The sequence below is a fragment of the Argopecten irradians genome, chromosome 9 (genome assembly GCF_041381155.1).
Source record: "Argopecten irradians isolate NY chromosome 9, Ai_NY, whole genome shotgun sequence".
NCBI classification, from domain to species: Eukaryota; Metazoa; Mollusca; class Bivalvia; order Pectinida; family Pectinidae; genus Argopecten; species Argopecten irradians.
This window is the reverse complement of record NC_091142.1, coordinates 33,911,344-33,939,042: the sequence shown is the minus strand read 5'-3', so window position 1 is coordinate 33,939,042 and position 27,699 is coordinate 33,911,344. Positions and strand designations below refer to the sequence as shown.

Here is a 27,699-nt window from a genome sequence, read left to right as displayed (position 1 = left end):
CAACAAATTTACACTGTTTTAACACAGCATTGTAACTTCTGAAAAAGTCACCATGCATACATTTTTAAGTGATAAACACCGTGTTTGCGAAATCATTCTTTGTCCGGGACCACCCTTTGGGGAGCCCCAGCGTGCATCCCAACAGTTGATGAAACTGGTTGCAGATTTTACAAGTGTCACGTTGACCTAGAATGATCATCTAACATTTGTATGCTTCAATGCCTTTCATTTACATATGAAACAGCTTTAGAAACAAGTGATGGTTACTTTCCATGTTCCCGATCAGTTGATGGACTTGTCATGTTTTTGTTATTTACAGAATTTCGGAATGTTTCATTTGGAGTAGAAAGAAGATGTCACCTACCTGTCTGTTGTCTGTGTGAGGTCGTCCGACATGAAAAATAGACAAGGAGATATCCGTTAGTGACCACAGATCAACGAACACATCCAATGAACGACTAAATTCTCATAAAACTGAGTTTAAAACAAGGATAGAGTATACCAACCTGTCGCCATCTTCGGAGTCTAGCGCCAATAACACCAAAAACTGTTCCGGTGAAGGGAGATAACTCTGACAGAGATGAGTCAGATTACTGTCAGGAAAAAAGGGGTGTGTCCCATGGATAAAATCAATCCTAGGACTGAAGACCTTGTGATAAATCAGGTGTTTTATTATTATGTTAGGCCTGTATTATGTCATTGATTTATTTTCTATACAGATATTTTTTCAAAGTGGTTTCTTGTCAGTTGGTTTATTTTGTTTTTGTTTTTACAATATACAATTTTTTTTTATTATCATTTATTTATTTTCTATAAATATTTTTTCAAAGTCAATTCTTTAAATTTTTGTTGTTTTTATATGATATAAAACTAATTTGCTTCTATCTTGTCATTGATTTATTTTCTATACTGATATATTTTTTTTCAAAGTAATTTCTTTTCTTGTTTTTTTTTTTTTCTATATGATTTTTTCGTAATTTTTAATCTCGCATCTTCTGATGATTTCTTTTGCGTAATTATGATCACTGCATTTTCTGACAATTTTTTTCAATTGAAAATCACTATTTCCTAAAATTATATATATATTAAGCAGGGTGATCGAAATAAAAGTGTTTACTGTACAATATAAATTGTAGTAACTTGATCCAAATTATGCAATTTCTTTGTAATGAATTATTGAAATAATTATGATGCAGTGTATTATGGAAGTAAAACTAAAGCAAAATAATTGAAATCAGGATTACCTTTTTTGTGTGTCTGTTTTCTTCTGTCTTTATCCATGCAGAAACAACTCCTGGAGACGACATGATGTAAGTATGTTTCTGACAACATTATCAATCAGAGAGAGAGTAGCATCTAAGGTCACAGGAATTTTGTATTTCAGGAATATTGAAAAGGATATTGATGTCATGATGTCAGTCTATTCATGTGTAACAGATATGTAGGTTTTTAAGCATCTGCAGACAAAGATTTACTCTGAATGGAAGCTAAATAGCTACAATTATCTTTGCAAATATTTACCAATGATTTTTGGAAAACAGCATTTGATGTTCGTAGGAAGCCTCTGTCACTACTGTCTCTGGGGTATAATAATTATCTCTGGGGTATTATAATTATCTTGGGGTATTATAATTATCAACGAACACAGCTGTAACTTTATAGGATCTACATTATGGTTGATCCAAAGTTTCAAACTAAAGGGGAGATAATTAGGTTAAGTCTGGTCAATCAATACTATCAGATGGATGACAGAAATCTAATTTTCTAACCTTGGTTTGAGAAACAGGTAGGTAGACAAGGGTAAATATAACTCATAAAATCCCACAGTTTACAGTATTTATTTGTTATAACAAAACACATGTATGACAAAGCGTGCTTACATTATGTCATCTTCTAAATCTTTGTAATACATTAAACATGTACTTCACCAATACAGTCTTCTGCTTTCTTATTTAAGTTACACATTGCTTAGTGCAATTTGAAATAAGTCAAAAATAATATTGAACACACACTGCAATACTGTAGACAGTCCAATGTTAGTGGTGCTCTTATTTTTCCTTTTGAAGCAAAAGAATCTTGTTAAAATTCATTTCAGTCAATGTTTTTCTATGGCAAAAATATTACGAATTCTCCAATTTGTCATTATAATGATCCAATGCGCTACATGTAATATTCACCAAAATAAGTCTGTTATAAGTCTATAAGGATGTGTAAACAGAAAGTGTAAGACCTGAATATGTTTTTAGTTGATAACATATCCTGAAATGATCGTAGGAAGATTAAAATGGAAAAGTGGCAGGTGACCAATGGTCAACAGATTACCAGATATCAGTGAAACTGTTATAATGAACTTGAGGTGTTATAAATATTTTATATGATTGGTCAGATAATTCCTGATGAGGTTTGTATTCTTTGTAATTGAGGTAAGATATGCATAAAGTGCAATTTGTTTCAGGTATCAAACATGAATTTGATCTAGTCATTTTTGTTTTGTCACTTCTGAAAAGTTCCAGCATAAAGATACATGTATTTATTTGCAAATATGAGAAATAAAATATTTAAGTTAAAATTTTTAGCATTTAAATACCTTTTTTTAAAATTCTAAATGGCATTTTTCTACTTCCAATACACTATTTACAACCTTCACTTAAATTGTAATCAATTTTATTAATTCTTTTTATATTATATTTTCTTCATAGATTTTCAGGCATATTTTGATATTTTTACAATGTATATATGTAATATGGTAATTATTGTTAATTTTATCTCTACTCCAGTATACAAATTACTTTTCTGTCACAAAATGTTTGGCAGGAGATCTTTTCTATATATACTTTACTGATTCTGATTGACAATTGTTTATCTATACTGTACAGAGTATATATCTTATACCTGAAGTAAAACACCATTCTCTGTGATATGTTTGTTATACTGTATATTGGTATCAGTTTTATTAATTATAAGGTGTAATCAGAGACCTATCTTACAAGGGTTATCATACGTCTGAATGTTACAATTATTAAAAGAATAAATAACTATTGGCAATACAGTCAAACCTCGATGATTCGAACTTCGATGAATCAAATTTCTCGCTGTATCGAACTTTTTGTCTGGTCCCCAATTTCTTCACTATATAACATTACTAACTAACCCATGTATGAATCGAAGTTCTCGATGCATTGAACTTTTTTCATGGACCATTTGCAATAGAATCATAGGTAACTGACACTCGATGATTCGAATAAAAATTTACCTGTACAGATCAGGTGTTCGCCGATACCCCGCGGCATGCTGTCACACCTAGCTGTCTCGCGACGGCCCTTCGCCGGATAATAGGGATTATGACAGCTTGTGTTGCTAGCTTGATATCATCAAAATAATTAATATCACTAATCAGACCGATACCCGGTGCTTTGTTTTTACAAGCTGCGTTATTAAATCATTAGTACGGCAAAGATACAGTTAGTCGTTTTTGATGTTCGCCGCCGCCATTGGTAGCGGTTTGTAGAATTTTACAGAATGGTAAACAGCGAGCCACATTATTAGTAACTCATACTCAAAACTGTTACATCGCACAACTTTGGCATAAATACTGGAGCAAATTGATCATTCTAAATCGAAGTACTTTGAAGGTGGTGTAGCGCTTTCGGTTCCTCCTTTTTAGTTTCGTTTTTACAACATGTTTTCGTTTTTATATTCATTCCGTAATATCAACCATCGCTTAAAAAGTCACCAAATGAACACTTGTACATGGGTTAGGCCTAGTACACGTAGGTCTTGTTTATAATATACGTATGTATTGCTAACGATAGCAATACATGTGATTAATTGCATACTTCGTTTTAATTTTGTTTTGCTTGTGGTAAATACAATGATTATAAAGTTTACGGAACGGAGACGACATGTACACAACTACCACAGTTGGTCATGGTAAAAAAACCATCGGTCTAATTTCAACCACGAATAATTCGAAGTCTCGATGTTTCGAAGTTTTTCTGACGGTCCCTTGAACTTCGATACATCGAGGTTTGACTGTATTTCAATAAAGCATGTTAGCAAAAAATCCTGCAATACAACTCTACACATAGTCAATATCATTCATGCAGTCATACAAAATGTATACTATTAATAAAAGCATCCAAATATCCATACATACAACTCGCATTATAACATGCTTCATATTAATGTTCTACAAATATTGAAGCTCCAATCGATGAACAAGAGTTCCCAAAAGGATTTAGCGCCCACCATTCAATGGGACAATGCATTGGTTAAATGAAAATGTACTTTTGTCTGCTTTCCCAATCTACCCGGTAATTAAAATTAGACTTGTAATTCCGCTCCACTATGATGCTCTATACGATACGCTCCATTACAAGATCTAACAACTCCCCATTCGGGGTCACCTCAGGATGACTCCAATCTTCAGTGTGATTGATTCTCTCAGAAGTATAAACGGCTCCTAGGCCAGGGGTCATCCTGAGGTGACCTTGAACAGGGTGTTGTTAGAGCTTGTATTGGTAAGTATTGTAGGGCATTATAGTGGAGAAGAATTTAATTAGATTGTCTGGCTTCCTTATCTGTTTCTCTTTCAATAAAACCTTTGATGCCATGGGAAATATACATGAAGGCTAAATAATTTAAATTTTTAACCTTCAAGATGGCTGTATGTCCACCATTTTGCTATTCAATAAGCCACCAATACAGATATGAAGAAAGATCGCTATTGGTACATTCTGATATGTTATTATCACAATAACACTGGAGAAAATTTCCTTCAGTACATTGGCAAAAATAGCGAAAATAAAGTCCAAGTCTGTTCATGTGTTTGTTATGCTATTTTCCAGGCAGTCCCATAATCAAATATTCACAACCTGTGATTGAGAGAAATCTACACATGAAATATGAGAAATAAAATTCTTGTCCTTACTGAGAAATATCAGTAACAACGGATGAAGGGTAGACTACAGACGACAAGCCACTGACAATAGACCAAGGACAAAAGGCGATTCAAATAGCCCATCGTATATGGTGAGCTAAAATTCCTTATAAAATGTATATTAGCATACATAGATTGGAGAAAACAACCATTCTGTCCTCCACTGAACTTAATCTCCAAATATATCACATGACCTTCACCTTGTATAAATGACCTTGACCTTTCAACAACTGTAAACATACTTATACTAGCACAATGTAATAGTGTACCTGTACACAGTCCTACTATCTATACATAAATAAAACAGTCATACAATCATAAAATAATGACATTTACAAATATCATATTATTTTGATTAAAAAAACAACTGGTAAGATGTACATAAAGGTCATTAAAAGCTATACCAACAGACATTAACAACAGTGAAGGACCTAGCCTTGCGAGATTAAACGTTATAATTCTATATATTATATATGCTATCAAAAAAATTCATGTATATGCATTTGAATAATTCAAAATATATAGTGAAATATTTCTCTTATATCAACTCTGTTTGTTTCTGTAGTAACTTCCCCTGTACAAGTATATTTGAGCTTTTTGTGATGTTGATATCACTGTTAGATTGTATTAGGTAAATATGCTAGCGTAAGTTACACCCAATTTGTAATGGAAGCGAGTAAGTTTTTTTTTCAAATTGTCCACACTGGCCACAGTAAACATCTGTCACCGTGGTATATCATCTATTCCAATTTTCATCAGAACAAGTTTATATTTTAAGGACACCTGTACTATTGACAATAAAATATTCCGACAGAATAATTATAATGATTCGAGGAGTGAAGCATGTTGTAAATATTTCAACAAAGATTTTAAGTGGAACTGCATCCCAGTATGTAGTAAAATATTTACTTGTACATGTATATATATACAGTAGTCTACATTACAATTATTTTCCCAATTAGAATATGAAAATTAAAGATGTCTTCACTCTTTGATAGGGTACTTTTATTGGGGTTAATTTTGACAACATCAAAATATTTCCACTTTTATTATTTTTCTTTGTATACTAAACATAATCCACTGATAATCAAATGTTTATCTTTCATACATTTTTTTTTCTGAGAAAAAGTCACTTTTGTCAACTGTCTGTTTACCAATACACTAGCTTTACTGTTGAACGTCTTTAATATAACTAATTTTAACCACCAGGATTATCTCCCCCTGGTTGTCAGTATTTATGTTAGCACTAAAACAAGAGAGTTGATCCAGTAATAGAAAACCACTAAAATAAAATACCTCTAAAATAAGTATGTTAACAGCATGGTGGTCGCGGTCTGTAGTGATATAAATAACATGTTGTACAAATTGTAATAATTATACAAAAAATTGCACATCTTTTTTTACATTAAGTATATAATCAATTGCAAGACAATAAGACATTGTTGCGTTTGATGAAGAATAGACAATGTCACAAAAATTCCTAAAATAGCAATGATTACACTGAACAATACATACCAGGTACTCCATTTTCTATCATACTGTATAGCAGATTATTTTTGGGTCAAAGCATTTTTGATTTTCATTATTAGTTGTACCTTTCCATGCTAACAATTTTGTGACCATGCCTATATCGTGTTATTCTTATTATTTAATAGATTAAAATTGTGCAAATTGTGTCATGTCCTAAAAAATCACAATGACATCATCATCACCATGATATCATCATCACAATGATATCATCATCACCATGACATCATCATCACCATGATATCATCATCACAATGATATCATCATCACAATGATATCATCATCACCATGACATCATCATCACCATGATATCATCATCACCATGACATCATCATCACCATTACATCATCATCATCACCATGACATCATCATCATCACCATGACATCATCATCACCATGACATCATCATCATCACCATGACATCATCATCACCATGACATCATCATCATCACCATGACATCATCATCATCACCATGACATCATCATCATCACCATGACAATAACTGGCTATACAGTATAAGGTAACCTTGATATGTGTCTCAGTCTGTTAATAATCTCTTTATATTCTTAGGTATCTTAACAGTTAGTCTCTTGTTCTCTTGACTTTTAATCAACCTCATAATTTCAGCTATAAGATAAAAAGTGGACACAAAAAATGAAGGATTATTTTGACCATGATATTTATACATATGAATACTGGTTTTCTATAGCACGGCCGTGTAGAGTTTGGACTTGACCTTGACCTTGCTCCCTCATCACGTTCTCTATAGATTCAGTCCGTGCCCTCACTGAGCCACTCACAACAATGATATCACGATTAGACAGATCTGATTGGCCACCGACTGCTCCTGGACTCCGCCCCCCTAGATTTGGATTTGACCCCGAATGATTTCCCGCTCCTCGTATCCGAGGTGAGCCTCTACCCATGGTAGGTGTGAGGGGGCGTTCAATAGCAACAACATAGTCTGTAAGTGAAACATCCGATGATCCTCCGGACTCCAAGGGGATAGGATGTGTCCGAAAGTGCTCCAGCATGTCAAAGATGGACTGGAACCAAAGGTGCTGAACACGACACTGGCCGTCCGAGTTTATGGTCATCCGCAGGTGCTGCAAAAATATCACAATTTACAATTACCATACATACTTCAATAATATAAGGCTATGTAATATGTGCCAAACTGTCCTCTAATGCTTTCCATCCTTCTATTTTAATAATTACTAAAAGTGGATAGAAATAAAGGACGTACAAAAATGATGAAAATGATAATCATTGTATTTTTACTTAATTTGCATCAAATTTTGTCCTGTGTCTTGCCATCAGGATATTCATTACATAGTGATAATGAAGCTAAAACATTAATCCAAATGATTTCCTCTACCATAGTATCACTTTACACCTACCTTAGCGCGTCCCTGGAAGTTAAAAGTAAGAACATATTCTCCTTTGCGTGTCTCACTCTGTCGGACGAGGAATATGCCATGGCCCACCTGCCCTTGTTGAAGTACGAGTTGTGCTGCCTCGAGACGAGACAAAGTGCCGTGGAACCATGGGTAATCGTGGAGCAGGACATCAATCTGTGTCTCCATGGATGGTAACGGGTCCCTCTGGGCATCGGCTGAGGATACGAAAAGTTTATAGATACATCGTTACATTACATTTTGAAAGAAACAGATTCCTCTGGGCATCGGCCGAGGATATGAAAAGTTTATAGATACATCATTACATTATAGAAGGCAATGGGCTGTGTTATCTGTATCTTTTATCAAAAGTAGATTAGTAATTTCCTCGGTCAAAGGCAGAGGGAAGCATCGTCTGCCATCCATTTTGTTTATTATCGGAATACTTAGGAGAGTTCTGTTACACAAACAACAACTCTTGCTATAATAAGAGGGTCTCCACATGGAGGAACATGACGTTCAGAGGGATACAAAATGTTTTGTCACTCTCACTTGTGATGTCTCTCGACCAATCAGCGACGGTGATTCATCAGTGAGGTATAATAATACATTAAATCTACAAGTGGTAACATTTCTCTCTGTACATCACCTAAGGATACGAAAAGTTAATGAAATAGATGCATCATTACATTTACATCAATAAGTGGTGACATATGAAAAGTTAATGAAATAAATGCATATTACATTACACCTATAAGTGCTAAATTTTCTCTCTGGACATCACCTAAGGATACGAAAAGCTAATGAAATAAATGCATATTACATTACATCTATAAGTGCTAAATTTTCTCTCTGGACATCACCTAAGGATACGAAAAGCTAATGAAATAAATGCATATTACATTACATCTATAAGTGATAACATTTCTCTCTGGACATCACCTAAGGATATGAAAAGTTATTGAAATAGATGCATCATTACATTTACATCTATAAGTGGTGACATATGAAAAATTAATGAAATAAATGCATCATTACATTACATCTATAAGTGCTAAAATTTCTCTATGGACATCACCTAAGGATACGAAAAGCTAACGAAATAGATGCATCATTACATTACATCTATAAGTGGTAACATTTCTCTCTGGACATTGGGTGAGGATAAGAAAAGTTTATTGATACATCATTACATTTATAGAAGTTAATATAATGGATCCCTCGGGGCATCAGTTGAAGTTATACATCATGTTTCAGGAAACTCTATAACAAGAGATTCCAGAGGGATCTTGGCACATAAGGCCATTGTCTGCAATGTTGTGCTTGGATTGGTTCCAAAATGAATATGCAGAATACATTACAAGTTTAATTTGAAGAAGCTAGATCCTCTTCAATATTTTCTGAGAAAGTCAGAAAATCCTATATGCCTATTTATCAGTCATGTTGTGTTCTATTCATTTACAAAATGCAAAGAACAATCTATAGGGAGAATGAAGAATCTACATATCAAATTTCAGAGAGATCTCTTAGCACTTTTTTGAGAAATAGTGGTAACAAATTATCAATTATCAAAAAGTTGGTGGCCTCTCAGCTATTTTGTTGTCCAATCAGTCCCAAATTACAACAAACGCTCAAGGGGAAGCTACATATAAATCCGAGACAGACCCCTTTAGGACTTTCAAAGAAATAGTGGTAACAAACTCTGACTATCAAAATCCAAGACGGCTGTCTGTCGGCCATTTTGTCAATGGATAAGTGCAAAAATAAAATATGCTCTACTAGGGCCTTAGGCGTACCTATCTATGAAATTTGAGACAGATTCTGTTCGTACTTTATAAGAAATAATGATAACTAAAATTGTTAATGGACAGACAGACACAACGACAATGGACCACTTCTATTGAGTGACAAACTAGCTAGATACCTACCAAGTTCATTACCATAGCGTGGTGAAGGATTTAATTCTGCTGATAGTCGACTGCTATGTTGGATGTCGCCATGGGAACTAAGAGGTCGCTGTGGACCAGGTCGCGGGGGAACGTCTGGAGGATTACTGTTTAGACTTCCTTGTGATGTACTTCGCATGGGAACGCCAAGAGATGAGTTTTCTAAGTGGAAAATAAACATTTCCATAACACACACATGTAATCTGATGCTATTCATTCTAACACATTCATGTACTTAAAACTTAAATTACTTAAGCTCAAAATCTGTGCTTAATTCATATTTTAATTTTGCTGGTCCTGGCCAAACTTTACACTGTTAAAAAACTAAGACATTTGACTGGATATGCTTTTATATTTATGATATCAAACAATTTAACGAAATCAAAGTGTTTTTCCCTCAAAATATTCTACAAGTTCCACTTCTCCATATAGAAAACATTCTATATTAATGCTACTCATGAACCTAAGTGTAACTCTATACCCCCTTATACACTCAGTATCAACCTAAGTTGAGTTCTGTATTACCTTTTCTCTCTATAGACCCACTTGGAGCAGTTGGTAGTCTTGGTCGCCTGAAAGGTAAAATAATCATCAGTTTATCTTGTTACACAGACAGCATGTATAAAATGTAATTTTTAATGATATCACTAAAGAAAGTAGAAATGTGCATGTAAAACTAATAGAATCTTACATGGGTCTGTCAAGTGGACAGGGATATATATCTCAACTCTCATGAAATATTTTGGCTTGTCAACCCGAGGCTTGCCTAGGGTTGACAGCCAATATCTTTCACGAGGGTTGAGATATCCCTGTCCGCTTGACAGCTCCATGTTTGATTCTTTTTCTCCCATACTTAGTTAAAAAAACACTAAATTCCTGTTTGTTTCCAGCTGTTTCGTTGCACCATTATGCAGGAACGTTGTTATGCGTCAAAATTGATGACATCATCTACAATGCGCCGCGGTTACGCCGCATTTATTGGTGATGTTACGTAATTGTCTAGCGCGTGTGAGCTGTCTTATGCCCCCCTGTGTAAGATAGAGATATCTTTTCCCTAGCAACCACAGAATATCCCTGTGAAGTATGGGAGAAAATTAATACCCCCACCTCAATATGAAATCTGAAAAGTACAGTATAAGTTTGGTTTGGTTTAATTTAAAGGCCTATGAGTAATAAAAGAAGGATTGCCTCTCCTGTACATGTGTGTGAAGTAATGAGAGTATCAATATCTATGTTTTTGGGAGGCTGTGGTATACTCAAGTCTTGTCCCCTTGTATCAGACTTGCTGTGACAGGACGTAAAGCACCATGACAAGATGGAGGTGGGGTGTACAAGGGTGACATATTATCTCCCCAGGTATGGTAGGGGCTTCAAAAGTTTCTCAAGGGTGACATTCTATCTCCTCAGGCATGATAGGGGCGTCAAATGTTTCTCAAGAACGAATGGGTTCTGTCTGATTAACAGAAATACTTAAATATTTGTGTAAAATTACCTAAGAGTTGAGACATGCGTATTAAAGGAATATGTTTATATATATGTTATTCTTCCTAACAACAGAATAACATATACTTGTAACTAATTATCTACCCCATATAAATCACCATTCTACTTTGATTTATTAAAAGATGATAATTGTATTAGTGATATTTACATGGCCGCCTCCTGTCCCTCCGATTCCTCCATGATTGTGGGCCGGCTGATGTATCGTCCGATGTCCTCCAGCCATGATCGCAACTCCTGTAAGTCATGAGCCTCTATCACGAACTCGCTGGTACCTTCTCCCTGTAAAATATAAACCATGAGCCTCTATCACAAACTTACTGGTACCTTCTCCCTGTAAAATATAAACCATGAGCCTCTATCACAAACTCGCTGGTACCTTCTCCCTGTAAAATATAAACCATGAGCCTCTATCATAAACTTACTGGTACCTTCTCCCTGTAAAATATAAACCATGAGCCTCTATCACAAACTCGCTGGTACCTTCTCCCTGTAAAATATAAACCATGAGCCTCTATCACAAACTCGCTGGTACCTTCTCCCTGTAAAATATAAACCATGAGCCTCTATCACAAACTCGCTGGTACCTTCTCCCTGTAAAATATAAACCATGAGCCTCTATCACAAACTCGCTGGTACCTTCTCCCTGTAAAATATAAACCATGAGCCTCTATCATAAACTTACTGGTACCTTCTCCCTGTAAAATATAAACCATGAGCCTCTATCACAAACTCGCTGGTACCTTCTCCCTGTAAAATATAAACCATGGCCTCTATCACAAAAAACCTGACTCGCTGGGTACCTTCTCCCTGTAAAATATAAACCATGGGCCTCTATCACAAACTCGCTGGTACCTTCTCCCTGTAAAATATAAACCATGGGCCTCTATCACAAACTCGCTGGTACCTTCTCCCTGTAAAATATGAACCATGAGCCTCTATCACAAACTCGCTGGTACCTTCTCCCTGTAAAATATAAACCATGAGCCTCTATCACAAACTCGCTGGTACCTTCTCCCTGTAAAATATAAACCATGAGCCTCTATCACAAACTCGCTGGTACCTTCTCCCTGTAAAATATAAACCATGAGCCTCTATCACAAACTCGCTGGTACCTTCTCCCTGTAAAATATAAACCATGAGCCTCTATCACAAACTCGCTGGTACCTTCTCCCTGTAAAATATAAACCATGAGCCTCTATCACAAACTCGCTGGTACCTTCTCCCTGTAAAATATAAACCATGAGCCTCTATCACAAACTCGCTGGTACCTTCTCCCTGTAAAATATAAACCATGAGCCTCTATCACAAACTTACTGGTACCTTCTCCCTGTAAAATATAAACCATGGGCCTCTATCACAAACTCGCTGGTACCTTCTCCCTATAAAATATAAACCATGGGCCTCTATCACAAACTAACTGGTACCTTCTCCCTGTAAAATATAAACCATGAGCCTCTATCACAAACTCGCTGGTACCTTCTCCCTGTAAAATATAAACCATGAGCCTCTATCATAAACTTACTGGTACCTTCTCCCTGTAAAATATAAACCATGAGCCTCTATCATAAACTCGCTGGTACCTTCTCCCTATAAAATATAAACCATGAGCCTCTATCATAAACTTACTGGTACCTTCTCCCTGTAAAATATAAACCATGAGCCTCTATCACAAACTCGCTGGTACCTTCTCCCTGTAAAATATAAACCATGAGCCTCTATCATAAACTCGCTGGTACCTTCTCCCTGTAAAATATAAACCATGAGCCTCTATCACAAACTCGCTGGTACCTTCTCCCTGTAAAATATAAACCATGAGCCTCTATCACAAACTCGCTGGTACCTTCTCCCTGTAAAATATAAACCATGAGCCTCTATCACAAACTCGCTGGTACCCTCTCCCTGTAAAATATAAACCATGAGCCTCTATCATAAACTCGCTGGTACCTTCTCCCTGTAAAATATAAACCATGAGCCTCTATCATAAACTTACTGGTACCTTCTCCCTGTAAAATATAAACCATGAGCCTCTATCACAAACTCGCTGGTACCTTCTCCCTGTAAAATATAAACCATGAGCCTCTATCACAAACTCGCTGGTACCTTCTCCCTGTAAAATATAAACCATGAGCCTCTATCACAAACTCGCTGGTACCTTCTCCCTGTAAAATATAAACCATGAGCCTCTATCATAAACTCGCTGGTACCTTCTCCCTGTAAAATATAAACCATGGGCCTCTATCATAAACTCGCTGGTACCTTCTCCCTGTAAAATATAAACCATGAGCCTCTATCACAAACTCGCTGGTACCTTCTCCCTGTAAAATATAAACCATGGGCCTCTATCACAAACTCGCTGGTACCCTCTCCCTGTAAAATATAAACCATGAGCCTCTATCACAAACTCGCTGGTACCTTCTCCCTGTAAAATATAAACCATGAGCCTCTATCACAAACTCGCTGGTACCTTCTCCCTGTAAAATATAAACCATGAGCCTCTATCACCCTACTGAGCTCTATCAAAACTGCTGGTACCTTCTCCCTGTAAAATATAAACCATGGGCCTCTATCATAAACTTACTGGTACCTTCTCCCTGTAAAATATAAACCATGAGCCTCTATCACAAACTCGCTGGTACCTTCTCCCTGTAAAATATAAACCATGAGCCTCTATCACAAACTCGCTGGTACCTTCTCCCTGTAAAAATATAATACCATGAGCCTCTATCACAAACTCGCTGGTACCTTCTCCCTGTAAAATATAAACCATGAGCCTCTATCACAAACTCGCTGGTACCTTCTCCCTGTAAAATATAAACCATGAGCCTCTATCACAAACTCGCTGGTACCTTCTCCCTGTAAAATATAAACCATGAGCCTCTATCACAAACTCGCTGGTACCTTCTCCCTGTAAAATATAAACCATGGGCCTCTATCATAAACTTACTGGTACCTTCTCCCTGTAAAATATAAACCATGAGCCTCTATCACAAACTCGCTGGTACCTTCTCCCTGTAAAATATAAACCATGAGCCTCTATCACAAACTCGCTGGTACCTTCTCCCTGTAAAATATAAACCATGAGCCTCTATCACAAACTCGCTGGTACCTTCTCCCTGTAAAATATAAACCATGAGCCTCTATCACAAACTCGCTGGTACCTTCTCCCTGTAAAATATAAACCATGAGCCTCTATCACAAACTCGCTGGTACCTTCTCCCTGTAAAATATAAACCATGGGCCTCTATCACAAACTCGCTGGTACCTTCTCCCTGTAAAATATAAACCATGAGCCTCTATCACAAACTCGCTGGTACCCTCTCCCTGTAAAATATAAACCATGAGCCTCTATCACAAACTCGCTGGTACCTTCTCCCTGTAAAATATAAACCATGAGCCTCTATCACAAACTCGCTGGTACCTTCTCCCTGTAAAATATAAACCATGAGCCTCTATCACAAACTCGCTGGTACCTTCTCCCTGTAAAATATAAACCATGGGCCTCTATCACAAACTCGCTGGTACCTTCTCCCTGTAAAATATAAACCATGAGCCTCTATCACAAACTCGCTGGTACCTTCTCCCTGTAAAATATAAACCATGGGCCTCTATCACAAACTCGCTGGTACCTTCTCCCTGTAAAATATAAACCATGAGCCTCTATCACAAACTCGCTGGTACCTTCTCCCTGTAAAATATAAACCATGAGCCTCTATCACAAACTCGCTGGTACCTTCTCCCTGTAAAAATATAAACCATGAGCCTCTCTATCACAAACTCGCTGGTACCTCTTTTCCCTGTAAAAAAAATATAAACCATGAGCCTCTACAATGCTGTACTAAAATATAAACCATGAGCCTGGTATACAAATCTGGCCTTCCCTGTAAAATATAAACCATGAGCCTCTATCACAAACTCGCTGGTACCTCTCCCTGTAAAATATATAACCATGAGCCTCTATCACAAATCGCTGCCTCTCCTGTAAACAATATAAACCATGAGCCTCTACAAAACCGCTGTAAAATATAAACCATGGCCCTCTATCATAAAACTGCGCCTCTCCCTCCCTGTAAAATATAAACCATGAGCCTCTATCACAAACTCGCTGTACCTCTCCCTGTATAAATATAAACCATGAGCCTCTATCACAAACTCGCTGGTACCTCTCTCCCTGTAAAATATAAACCATGAGCCTCTATCACAAACTCGCTGGTACCTTCTCCCTGTAAAATATAAACCATGGGCCTCTATCACAAACTCGCTGGTACCTTCTCCCTGTAAAATATAAACCATGAGCCTCTATCACAAACTCGCTGGTACCTTCTCCCTGTAAAATATAAACCATGGGCCTCTATCACAAACTCGCTGGTACCTTCTCCCTGTAAAATATAAACCATGAGCCTCTATCACAAACTCGCTGGTACCTTCTCCCTGTAAAAATATAAACCATGAGCCTCTATCACAAAACTCGCTGGTACCTTCTCCCTGTAAAATATAAACCATGGCCTCTATCACAAACTCGCTGGTACCTTCTCCCTGTAAAATATAAACCATGAGCCTCTATCACAAACTCGCTGGTACCTTCTCCCTGTAAAATATAAACCATGAGCCTCTATCACAAACTCGCTGGTACCTTCTCCCTGTAAAATATAAACCATGAGCCTCTATCACACAAACTCGCTGGTACCTTCTCCCTGTAAAATATAAACCATGAGCCTCTATCACAAACTCGCTGGTACCTTCTCCCTGTAAAATATAAACCATGAGCCTCTATCATAAACTCGCTGGTACCTTCTCCCTGTAAAATATAAACCATGAGCCTCTATCAAAACTGCTGGTACCTTCTCCCTGTAAAATATAAACCATGAGCCTCTATCACAAACTCGCTGGTACCTCTCTCCTGTATAAAATATAAACCATGAGCCTCTGCTATAACAATATAAACTGGTACCTCTCCTGTAAAATATAAACCATGAGCCTCTATACAAAAACTCGCTGGTACCTTCTCCCTGTATAAAATATAAACCATGAGCCTCTATCACAAACTCACTGGTACCTTCTCCCTGTAAAATATAAACCATGAGCCTCTATCACAAACTCGCTGGTACCTTCTCCCTGTAAAATATAAACCATGAGCCTCTATCACAAACTCGCTGGTACCTTCTCCCTGTAAAATATAAACCATGAGCCTCTATCAAACTCGCTGGTACCTTCTCCCTGTAAAATATAAACATGGGCCTTCTGCTGTATAAAATATAAACATGAGCCTCTAGCTGTATAACAATATATACTCGCTGTATACAATAAACATGCCTCCTGTATAAATATAAATCATGAGCCTCTAGCTGTATAACAATCTTCGAGCTCACTGATGCCTTCTCGAGCTCAATGCAAAATATATTTAGTTAATATCTGTATGATCTTCCAAGTATACCTATCTTTAATGATCTGTTATTAAATGATTTCAAATACATGTAGAAACTCTTATAATGTTACAGTTCAGGGTTGGAAGGGAGACAACCCCAACTGCAAAGGAAGTTTACAGAGGAAGGTATAGTGGGAAAATGTTTGGAACATCTCTAGATCTTACTCAAGAAACATTTAAGGACTGACTACAGTTACAGGTTGATGGGGGTATAGATTAAACCCCAATAGATTTGGAGATAAATTTTATGAACTGCTAAACAAGCCATAAACCTGATATAGTGCATTGACAAATGACTCAAACTAACCTAGGTAGGTTCATGAAAATTGAGTTTAGTGGAAATATAGATGTCAAATTATACCATATAGGTATATATAATTAACTGTGCATATTTAAGCATTAAAATATCTTCCTATGGAATCTATGGTCTATATAGATGCCAGAGCTTTGGAAATAATCTTCATAATGTGCGCTAGCCCATCATTAGGTGATTGCCTGCAAAGCTCTAGCTCTGTCATCTATATCTAGACCATATATATATATACAGATTCCAAAAGAAGATAGTTTAATGCTTATGTTTACATTATTTACTCATTCTGGGTTTCTCTACATTGTCATGGTGTAAGTCACACTAGGAAATCTGTTTATCAGCCATTTTTATGGTGATCAGCTAACGTTAACATGTCAACATTAATGACGTCATATATTATGGTCATGTTTTGAGCGACATTTTAACCCATGTAGGCTTCACTTTGACTTGGTTAGTTTATAAAGTAGATGTGACAAGTGAATATAAATATTTAAAGTGAAATTTACATGAACAAAATAGAATTACTGAAAATAAAATTGATTATTAATATTCGGAAACATGTAGTAATATAATCCTGACAAAAATAACACCCGAAGCTTACACAACATAACGAAAAACAGGAAATGATGACAACAAAATCCAGATAACATATTAAACATAAAGGAGGCAAAACCTGTCACTGAATTTAGATTGGACTGTGTTCATAGGCCGACGGATTTAAGGGAGGGATGTAAGACAAAGTTATAATTGGAAAGATAATTAGTCGAGTAGCATGAGCAGTGCAAATCAATAACATAATTTTACAGAGAAATAACAACCCTTTAGGGAGCCCCGGGACTTACCATGGATATAGGAATTATAATTAACTAGTGGTACAGACATTAACACTAATTAAGATCTAGGAGAGCAGGATACAACAATATTAACCGTTATTTATGGAATCAGAGGTAATCAACATCCACTGATCAATTTTTATACTCAGTGATTACAACATCAACTGAAATATGATACAAGCTCGTGTATAAAACTGAAGCATACAGTTAGTTATTCCCGAGGAAATGTTAACAATGATGACGGGTCGAGACAAACAAAAAACAGTGTGGCCTTAGTAGATGCATCATAAGTCTCAATAAGAAGATGGTGTTTAACAACGGAAATTAACACTTGTCAGGATCATATTTATTTTTCAAAATAGCTGCCATCTTCTAATAACACTTATATGGCCATCTCCTTTTATACCTATTGGTCCTCACATATGACTACAATAAAACCCACCTCAGTGACCACCTCTGTATATAGACCATCTGTTGCTTAATGCTCAAGCTTTATAGGGTTCCAAGAAAAAAGATCACTTGGCCATAGATGATGGGTATTTTATAAGATTTGCTTACAGTTGTTATTGCTTTTCTGTGAAAGCTGCTGAATTCGCATTTCAGTAAATATGTGTGTGGTAGTAAAGCTGAATTATAATCTATAACGCTACAGTAAATAACTATTGTTTTCTAAGTGACTGGAAACACAAAAGAGTTTGTGATTTTGTTTAAATTGCTGATCTGATAAACCTTATCAATGTATATATGTTCTTCCTTATGAATATTCTGTTTCCTGTTCACTAAAAACTTCCACAATAAAATAGATTTATCTCTATAGCTAATTGTTTCCTGCTTATTGAACTATCACACAACTTTTCTTAACTTCAGAACAAAAGCATGTTCATCAATCAGTTTTTCTTACCTTTAGAACAAAAGCATGTTCGTGATCCGGCATTTCTAGTGCTGTAGTGACCCGGGCTTCTGTGATCAAGAAGCAGAAGAGACCTGCTTTAGGCTTCACCGACTGAAATCAAACAGAAATTTAGTATTAATAAGCTTCAGTAGTTCAGATACATAAAGAACTTGTCTACCTAGTGTGAAAGTAGAATTATTTACAATGATTGGAACCGGGGACATCATTTAAAGGCCCACTACCTTTCCGAAACAGCTTTAAGTTTAATGTTACATGGGAATTTGACCATGAATGTATAACGAATTTGATAATATTGTAGAGTCACAGAAATTATAAGCTTACTGTTAATATCAAACCTATCATCACTTTCTATCAATGTTATTAAAATAATTAAATGTTGTTTTTCATAAAGCTAGTCTTCTTGTTTCCAACTGTCGTGCTAATTACCGGAAATTAGTTGACTTCACAAGTACTGTATATATTGATTACGCAATAAACCTTGCATTCATTTGATGTTGTAGCCTCATCCTAGGCCATAAATATATACTTTCTTAACAAATTATTATTGTTGTTAAGGGCCTTTAAGGATGTGCCAGGCTTAAGAGGTAGAGCACAGTGGGAGTACCATGAAAAAGCAAATAGGACACAATTTTCTGTTACGTCATTTTTTATTGCCTAAGTCTATAAAATTAAAGACTGTTTTGTAATCTTGGGACTTGATTGCATTGTCACAGAACCTTGTTACAGGTAAAGTGTATAGCTGGTCAATTCAAAATCCTTCCTGAATTTATTCACCTCACTTTCAAACAAGGTTTGGTCACAGAACCTAATGTAATTATAAGAGGAGCAACCATGAATCAAGCTAAGCACAAATCTCAAATTTAACATCAATGGCTGAACCAAATGATGGAAGTATGCCCTAGCTGTCAGCTGAGTGACAGAACTAGCTGCTTTGTTTATTCTATTCCTAAGACTATCCATTTGTTACTAATACTTAGTTGGGTGCCATGCATAATGCCAATGTAGAAGAACAAGAAATATATATATATTCCTGTCAACTGTGTACTGGAAGTATTTTATATCAGTCTCACCCCTGGAAGTTTTTGGGAAAATGCCAGACAAAATGTCAAGTTTAAGACAGTTTTTGTGTAATAAATTAAAGATGCTCCACCGCTGACAAATGGTATTTTTTCACTATCAAAAACAGGAACAGACGATTTAGTATTTTTCTTCAGTTACAAAAGTTACTTACTTTACACCATTACCACCATTGAAAAGTTTCAGCTTCTAATTTTACTTCAAGTTAAAAATATGAAAAATAATTAATTGCATCCTGAAAAAAATCTGTGGCACTATATCTTATATGGAATGAAGTAATGATTGCGCATGCATGAAAGGCGAAATAAATTATTTTATGTTATTTTTTGTTTTAATTAGGCATATATATATAAATACTACTAAACACCAAATATTGTTCAAATGATGTATACCATTTATGCTCTGTCAGCGGTGGAGCATCTTTAAACTTACTTAGAAAATAATCTTACGACTTATTTAAAGTCTGCATCAAGATTTTATTTTGATATTGCAATCTGGAATGAAGGTGCAACGAACCGCAGTTTTGGTTATGACCATAACAAAGTAACAAGGTAAGTGGCGATTCTTGGTGGTAATATTTGTAAATAGTCTGAATCAGAGATGACCTGGCCGATACCAAACGGTGTTGGCTTATCCCACATTTTGATATAGCAGTGCGCTCTGGCCCTAAACCAGACAAATATGTCATGTCTATATCTGGTGTCAGGGCCAGAGTGTCTCGGGCTAGAGGAAAGAGAGAAGGTAAAATCCTGTCGACTATAGTCGATACTGGTACAGAAAGAGTTAAATATTGGAATAGTTTTCATTCAATTGGATGTGATGAACATAATTGTCAAAAGTAGACTTTAACATAAATATTGATACCCCCAGAAAAACATACAGCCTTCGTCTCGACTCTATCAACTTTTACCAAGAGAGATATTGTTCAAGGCAAGACAAAGAGTGTTTTTACATTGGTACTACTTATGGTAAATAAGCTACGACAAAGAGTGTGGTAATAAGACATTGGTACTACTTATGGTAAATAAGCTACGACAAAGAGTGTGGTAATAAGACATTGGTACTACTTATGGTAAATAAGCTACGACAAAGAGTGTGGTGATAAGACATGGGTACTACTTATAGTAAATAAGCTATGACAAAGAGTGTGGTGATAAGACATGGGTACTACTTATGGTAAATAAGCTATGACAAAGAGTGTGGTGATAAGACATGGTACTACTTTGGTAAACTACTTATGGTAAGTAAATAAGCTACGACAAAGAGTGTGGTGATAAGACATGGGTACTACTTATAGTAAATAAGGTACGACAAAGAGTGTGGTGATAAGACATGGGTACTACTTATGGTAAATAAGCTAGCTATGGACAAAGAGTGTGGTGACATGGTACTACTATGGTAAATAAGACATTGGTGATACTACTTATAGTAAATAAGCTACGACAAAGAGTGTGGTGATAAACATGGTACTACTTATAGTAAATAAGCTACGACAAAGAGTGTGGTGATAAGACATGGGTACTACTTATAGTAAATAAGCTACGACAAAGAGTGTGGTGATAAGACATGGGTACTACTTATAGTAAATAAGCTACGACAAAGAGTGTGGTGATAAGACATTGGTACTACTTATAGTAAATAAGCTACGACAAAGAGTGTGGTGATAAGACATGGGTACTACTTACAGTAAATAAGGTACGACAAAGAGTGTGGTGATAAAAGACATGGGTACTACTTATAGTAAATAAGCTACGACAAAGAGTGTGGTGATAAGACATGGTACTACTTATAGTAAATAAGCTAACGACAAAGAGTGTGGTGACGACTAGTGTGGTATATGGTATACTTATGGTAAAATAAGCTACGACAAAGAGTGTGGTGATAAGACATTGGTACTACTTTATAGTAAATAAGCTACGACAAAGAGTGTGGTGATAAGACATGGGTACTACTTATAGTAAATAAGCTACGACAAAGAGTGTGGTAATAAGACATGGGTACTACTTACTATAGGTAAATAAGCTAAATAAGTACGACAAAGAGTGTGGTGATAAGACATTGGTACTACTTATGGTAAATAAGCTACGACAAAGAGTGTGGTAAGTGGTCTATAATGTACACGATTGGTACTACTTATGGTAAATAAGCTACGACAAAGAGTGTGGTGATAAGACATTGGTACTACTTATGGTAAATAAGCTACGACAAAGAGTGTGGTAATAAGACATTGGTACTACTTATGGTAAATAAGCTACGACAAAGAGTGTGGTGATAAGAGACATACTACTTACTACTTATGGTAAATAAGCTACGACAAAGAGTGTGGTGATAAGACATTGGTACTACTAAATAAGCTACGACAAAGAGTGTGGTGATAAGACATTACTTATGGTAAATAAGCTACGACAAAGAGTGTGGTACATACTACTTAGTAATGGTACGAAAAGAGTGTGGTGATAAGACTGTGGTGATAAGACATGGGTAAATAAGCTATAAATAAGCTACGACAAAGAGTGTGGTAATAAGACATTGGTACTACTTATGGTAAATAAGCTACGACAAAGAGTGTGGTGATAAGACATTGGTACTACTTATAGTAAATAAGCTACGACAAAGAGTGTGGTGATAAGACATGGGTACTACTTATAGTAAATAAGCTACGACAAAGAGTGTGGTGATAAGACATGGGTACTACTTATAGTAAATAAGGTACATTTGGATAGTTAAATAGAAGTAACAATTCGGGGCTATTCATTTTTTTCCCAACATTTAAAACGTCTTTAGTTGATGCAAACTTTCTCAGGTGAATATTTTCTCAGGTATGAGTACACCAGTGTGTGACTCAGCGGATCAAATATATATATATGCCTATACATTAACAAGAAAATCAACAACAGGTAAGATGTGCTGGCTGTAAACACACAGGTAAATAGTTGTTGTGATAGGCTTTATAGTATACTGACATTCCTTCCAAGGTCAACCGCCTTAGGGTCAAATTCATTCACAGATGTCTAACGCAGCTGTCTCAAACAGTACAATAATAATATCACTAGCAATATATAGGTGTATTACAATCATTCTGACGCACTTCTTATGACACTTACAATATATTTTGGGGCAGGTTAATCGGAAGATAATTGTGTTCCCATTTTTATGTTGTTTTCGTTTTTATAAGAACATTAAGATTCTATATGCCAGAAAGGACCCCACTAACACCAACTCCTTATAAGGCCCAGTGCCCACAGTGTTTAATGGCTCAAAGTCTTACATAACAGACCAATATGTTTTAACCTACGATGCAACCTTCTTGTTTCAAACACACACAAAACTTTTAACATGACAACGGATATATATATATAATATATATACATTGTATATGGATATCATTGGCTATTACCATGACTGGTGCAATTTTAAAACAATTTCACCTTTAATTTTCATTTTTTTTATCTATGGACACCAATTATGAAACATTTAGACCTCTCAGCCACTGTATGTACAATTAATATTACATTTGAGGTGAATGGATGGTGATTTGTGATTAGTTTTACCCAAAGATGGAGTATAATGGTAAAATATCAAGACACCTCAACCACTAGCTAGCTATAGAGGCAACTATGTTGAGGGTATATTGATGATAGATCTGGAGTGCCAAACGTCTATTTATATAACCACTCCATTACCAAAGAGTGGAAGTGGAAGGTAATACAAATTCAAATGGTCCATGTGTAGTAGGACTGGACAAGGTCGACCATCAGCAACCAGGTATCACTCAATCAGTATAGCTATAGATAGATCAACAGCTAGTGTTCGGAAGTCCCTGATTGAGTCATGATCTGTCCACTTCATGTTCTTCTTTCCTGTTACAAACATATGACATCCAACTAAGAACCAATGGTTGTGGTATAAGGGGGTTGTTTGTCTTTGAGTTCAAAGACTTTGAGAAAGGAGGGAAGAGTGTAGTGGCGACTGTATGATTGGTCAAGCTATCATCTGTGACCAGTTATCTAAATCCGTAGATTGTCCAGCTACATATAAGCTAGCTATATATGTGTTGGGAAGTTCCAGGTTCAAGACCAAATCTGGCTTCTAATTTTTTTCCTCTCCTGTTTCATATGAAAAGTAAGTGTGATTTGCAATCTCAAGCTTCACATAGAGAAATATTACACTAAAGGTACACAAGGTAAGGTTTAATGATAGATAACATCACTTTGTTCAAAATTATCAGTATGGCAGATCTGTCACCATGCTGAATTCTAAGAAAAATTCACAAGTATTTTGAAACATATATCAGCGAATTTCGCTGAAACTACATTGCAAAATTGAAAATATTGGATTTTAATTTTAGAATTTCCTAGATATTTCATTCGAATACAAAAAAAAGTTGGTGCAAATACGCGGAGTTGAAAAACAAAGATCAAGAAGCAAAAAATCGGGACCGCAAAATTTTATAAAAATAACCGAAATATTCAATTAACTACCGAGGTAGTACTGTTATTCGGTTAAGTGGAGTCCTCTATCTATACTAGCTTAGCTAGCTCTTGTGGTAAAAGTAGCACTAAAGTAGTGTTATTTTATACCTTAATGAAATACTGGAAATTTCATCCTGTACAAGACACAGTCAATCACTAACAATTGGCTTTAATTAACAATCCACTGATCATGAATGTTTTAGTACATATCAAACTGGCAAACTATGTTTACTATCTAATATATATATACTTTAGCTGTCATGCATGGTTTTGACATGTTGTTAGTAAAGAGCTGATGACCATGGTGTCACTAACACAAAAACATGAAGATTGCTCTGGATGGGACAATGATAATGATTATTTAGTCTTTGTAAATTATTTAATGACAGATTTCTGGTACTTGATAACATATCCTCTCCACCAGACTCAAATTTTGTACATACTTTATGAATACAGTTATTGATTTTAATATCACCTCAGGTTGTCAATTAGCCTTGAAATCGTAAAATAAATCAATATTTTTCCAATGTCTATCCAGTTCATTTTTAAAACAATTTAAGTTCTTAGCACAAACAACAATCTCTGGTAAGTTGTTCCACACTACTGCAGTATGTAGCGAAAAACTGTTTTTTCTCTTTAAAGATCTGGAGTGTATAGAGTTATCTACCCTTGTGGATATAGGTATCAAAATATAACTCTGTAAAAGAAAACATTGAAATTTAGTTGTCTCTTTGACAATTCACATATTGTAGATAGATGAAATGTTGGTCTTGTAGGGTTTGTGTAAATGTGTGTGTTCAATTGTTACTTGTTACATATATACAAAATTGTAATGTAAGACATATTATTGGTATTGTGATCAATTGTATTCCTTGTTCTGTGTAATAACATGTTCATGAAAATCAATAAAAAATTTGAATGAGAAAAAAATATATAACTCTGTAATATGCACATACAAAATATCATTTTGTTATTCAGTGACTATTTTCTATGCTAGAAAGGCATCATCTATAGCAATTTAAAAAGATGCCTGTAGCTACCTTTATATCATCATGCATATATGACTGTACATATTTGTGAGTCAACAACTTAAATATCTAACTAACACCTTCCTTATACATGAAATTGAATAGAGTTTTGAATTGCTATAAATGCTCATATATTACCAAATGCACATAATACTCTTAGATTTATAGATTTGAAAAAGGTTTTTAAGGAATCGCCACATGTACAATAACTGCCTTATATAAATATTAAGAAACACATTCATATTTTCAATGAAAATGAAAGATGAATTAAATATAGTCAACCATGTCTATAAAGAACATCCAAGGGCAAAAGGAAAATGACTTTATGGCAAATTGGACTTCATACTCAAGTCAAATTGTGTTGAATAAAGTGGTCTTAATAATCAGGTGGTCTTACTCTCTACACGATCACTATGGCAGGTTTGACTGTAGTTTGGTATTTAAAAATTAAATTTAATGATGTTATAAGACTTTGGTAGTGAACGTATATTTTCATGTTTTGGTTATGTAACAGGGTGCAGGATTTACAATAACTTTAATACCTGCCTCTGCTAGGAATTGAACTCGGGACCTCTGGATTACTTGTCTGACGCTTAACCGATCAAGATAAAGAGAAGTTCTCTGTAGCCAAGCGATATATTGCGGCTAGTATTGACCAGGGTTACACACTCCCCCTCTAGGAAACAACTCGTCCTCGAGTTTCCAGGGGTCACAACAATTCCTTTGCAGGTATCGTTAAGTATAGTCCCCGAGTCCCTACATGGGCGCCAATGTAACAGGGTACAGGGTTTCCAATAACTTTAATACCTGCCTCTGCTAGGGATCAAACTCAGGACCTCTGGTTACTTGTCTGCAGACGCTCAACTGATCGAGCTAAAGAGAAGTTCTCTGTAGCCGAGCGATATATTGCAGCTAGTATTGACTAGGGTTATGATTACATTTATATTAGTTTAACATCCCAAGTGCCTGAGTGATTTAGAGACATACGTGCCAGGTTTATATTGTGGAGGAAAGCCAAAGTACCTGGTACCTGGAGAACAACCATGTACCACCCAGTTGTCAGTACCTGGTAACTGCACCAGTTAACATGTGAACTTGTGACCCAGTGATGTGGTAGACGGCTTGTGGTAATGTCGACACATCTTAACCACTAAGCCACCGCAGCATTTTAATTTCATGTATGTAATAAAATAGTTATCTGCTGTTTCAGTTTAAAGTAACATTTTTGTGATGTACGTCATACTTTTCAGGGAAAACTTCATATTTTTTAGCTTACTAAAAGATTATGTCATAAATGAAACCTACCTGCAAGGGCAGATAACTTTGTTCAACAAAAATTAACCGACAGAAATATGTGTAAATATAATTAACAAACGGAAGAAGGATTACCAACCTTTGGAGGAGAGTAGAACTCCAGCAGGATACCACCACTTGTGTTGATTAGTACAAGTCTCGTCTTCTCCCATCGTGATTTTCCTTTGGAATCTTCACCCGTCAACACATTCACCAGTCCATCCTTGATAATTTCACCTTGTAGTGAAGTCCTCGACTTGTCGTGTTTACCTGTATCTGGTTTGGCGTGGTTTCCATGTTTATGTTTTCGGTGCTGACTGTCCATGGATCCATCTTGTTGGCTGGAGCCATTACGAGGACTATTGCTATTACTATGATGGTTACTTTTGTGAAACAAGCCTTTCTTTTTTATATTTCTGAATGAGAGTCTTCTGAAGAACCCTTTGGATTTATGGGTTGTCATTGCCGGGGTAGGGGACGTGGGAGAGAGGGGTGGAGGGCTGGCGCTCGTTACATTGTCAGAGTAATCGTCCGTTAGGGGTCGGTCAATTTCCCCTCCGTTTTGAGATCGTGTGGAACTCGCCACGGATGGACGGCGATCATCGCCAGAACCGTCAGTGTTCCGCGACACAAGTTTTGCATCAGGAGCCTGATCGTGAGAATCCAGGTAGTAGGATGAACGCTTCAATTGTCTATCAAACTGATGAAGAAAATATTCCACAAACTTTTTGGCGAATTCCATTGGATCGCGAGGGGTGGGGCCACATGTCCCCACCCTTGGGCTGGATGGTCGGGATATAAACAAGAGAAAGTCTCGATAAAATTGTTCCGAAATTGAGAGAGCATGACGCTCACAAAATTCCAACCAGCTGCCCGCTGGTTTTGGCGGGCCTGGTATATCTCCGTTTAACGATGCCATATGCGACATACAATCATGATGAGAAAAACAAAGACGAAAACATGTTTACCTGGTTCGCTTCTTCATATCGCTTCCTCCATGTTTTAAAGCGGAAGACAAACATGGAATTTACTGCGCAT

The 27,699-nt window shown here is 36.1% G+C and overlaps 2 protein-coding genes and 1 long non-coding RNA gene across 3 annotated transcripts in view; 1 reads left to right on the top strand and 2 right to left on the bottom strand.

Moving 5' to 3' along the window:
* Positions 1–387, bottom strand: part of LOC138332133 (septin-2B-like) — an 80,397-nt gene extending 80,010 nt beyond the window's left edge. Inside the window, exon 1 of the mRNA XM_069280118.1 lies at positions 365–387. The gene's annotated coding sequence lies outside the window, so the exon portion shown is untranslated. The remainder of the gene's footprint in view (positions 1–364) is intronic.
* LOC138332135 (uncharacterized) overlaps positions 1–1,931 on the top strand; it is a 16,488-nt gene extending 14,557 nt beyond the window's left edge. Inside the window, exon 2 of the long non-coding RNA XR_011209781.1 lies at positions 320–1,931. This is a non-coding gene — a long non-coding RNA (uncharacterized lncRNA). The remainder of the gene's footprint in view (positions 1–319) is intronic.
* Positions 1,825–27,699, bottom strand: LOC138332132 (SH2B adapter protein 1-like). The gene is made up of 7 exons (XM_069280109.1): positions 26,762–27,699; positions 18,780–18,881; positions 11,462–11,592; positions 10,336–10,382; positions 9,793–9,972; positions 7,868–8,082; positions 1,825–7,573 (listed from the first exon to the last, which is right to left on the bottom strand). Exons 1-7 carry the CDS (start codon positions 27,587–27,589, stop codon positions 7,148–7,150), a joined length of 1,929 nt encoding a protein of 642 aa, XP_069136210.1. The 5' UTR covers positions 27,590–27,699; the 3' UTR covers positions 1,825–7,147.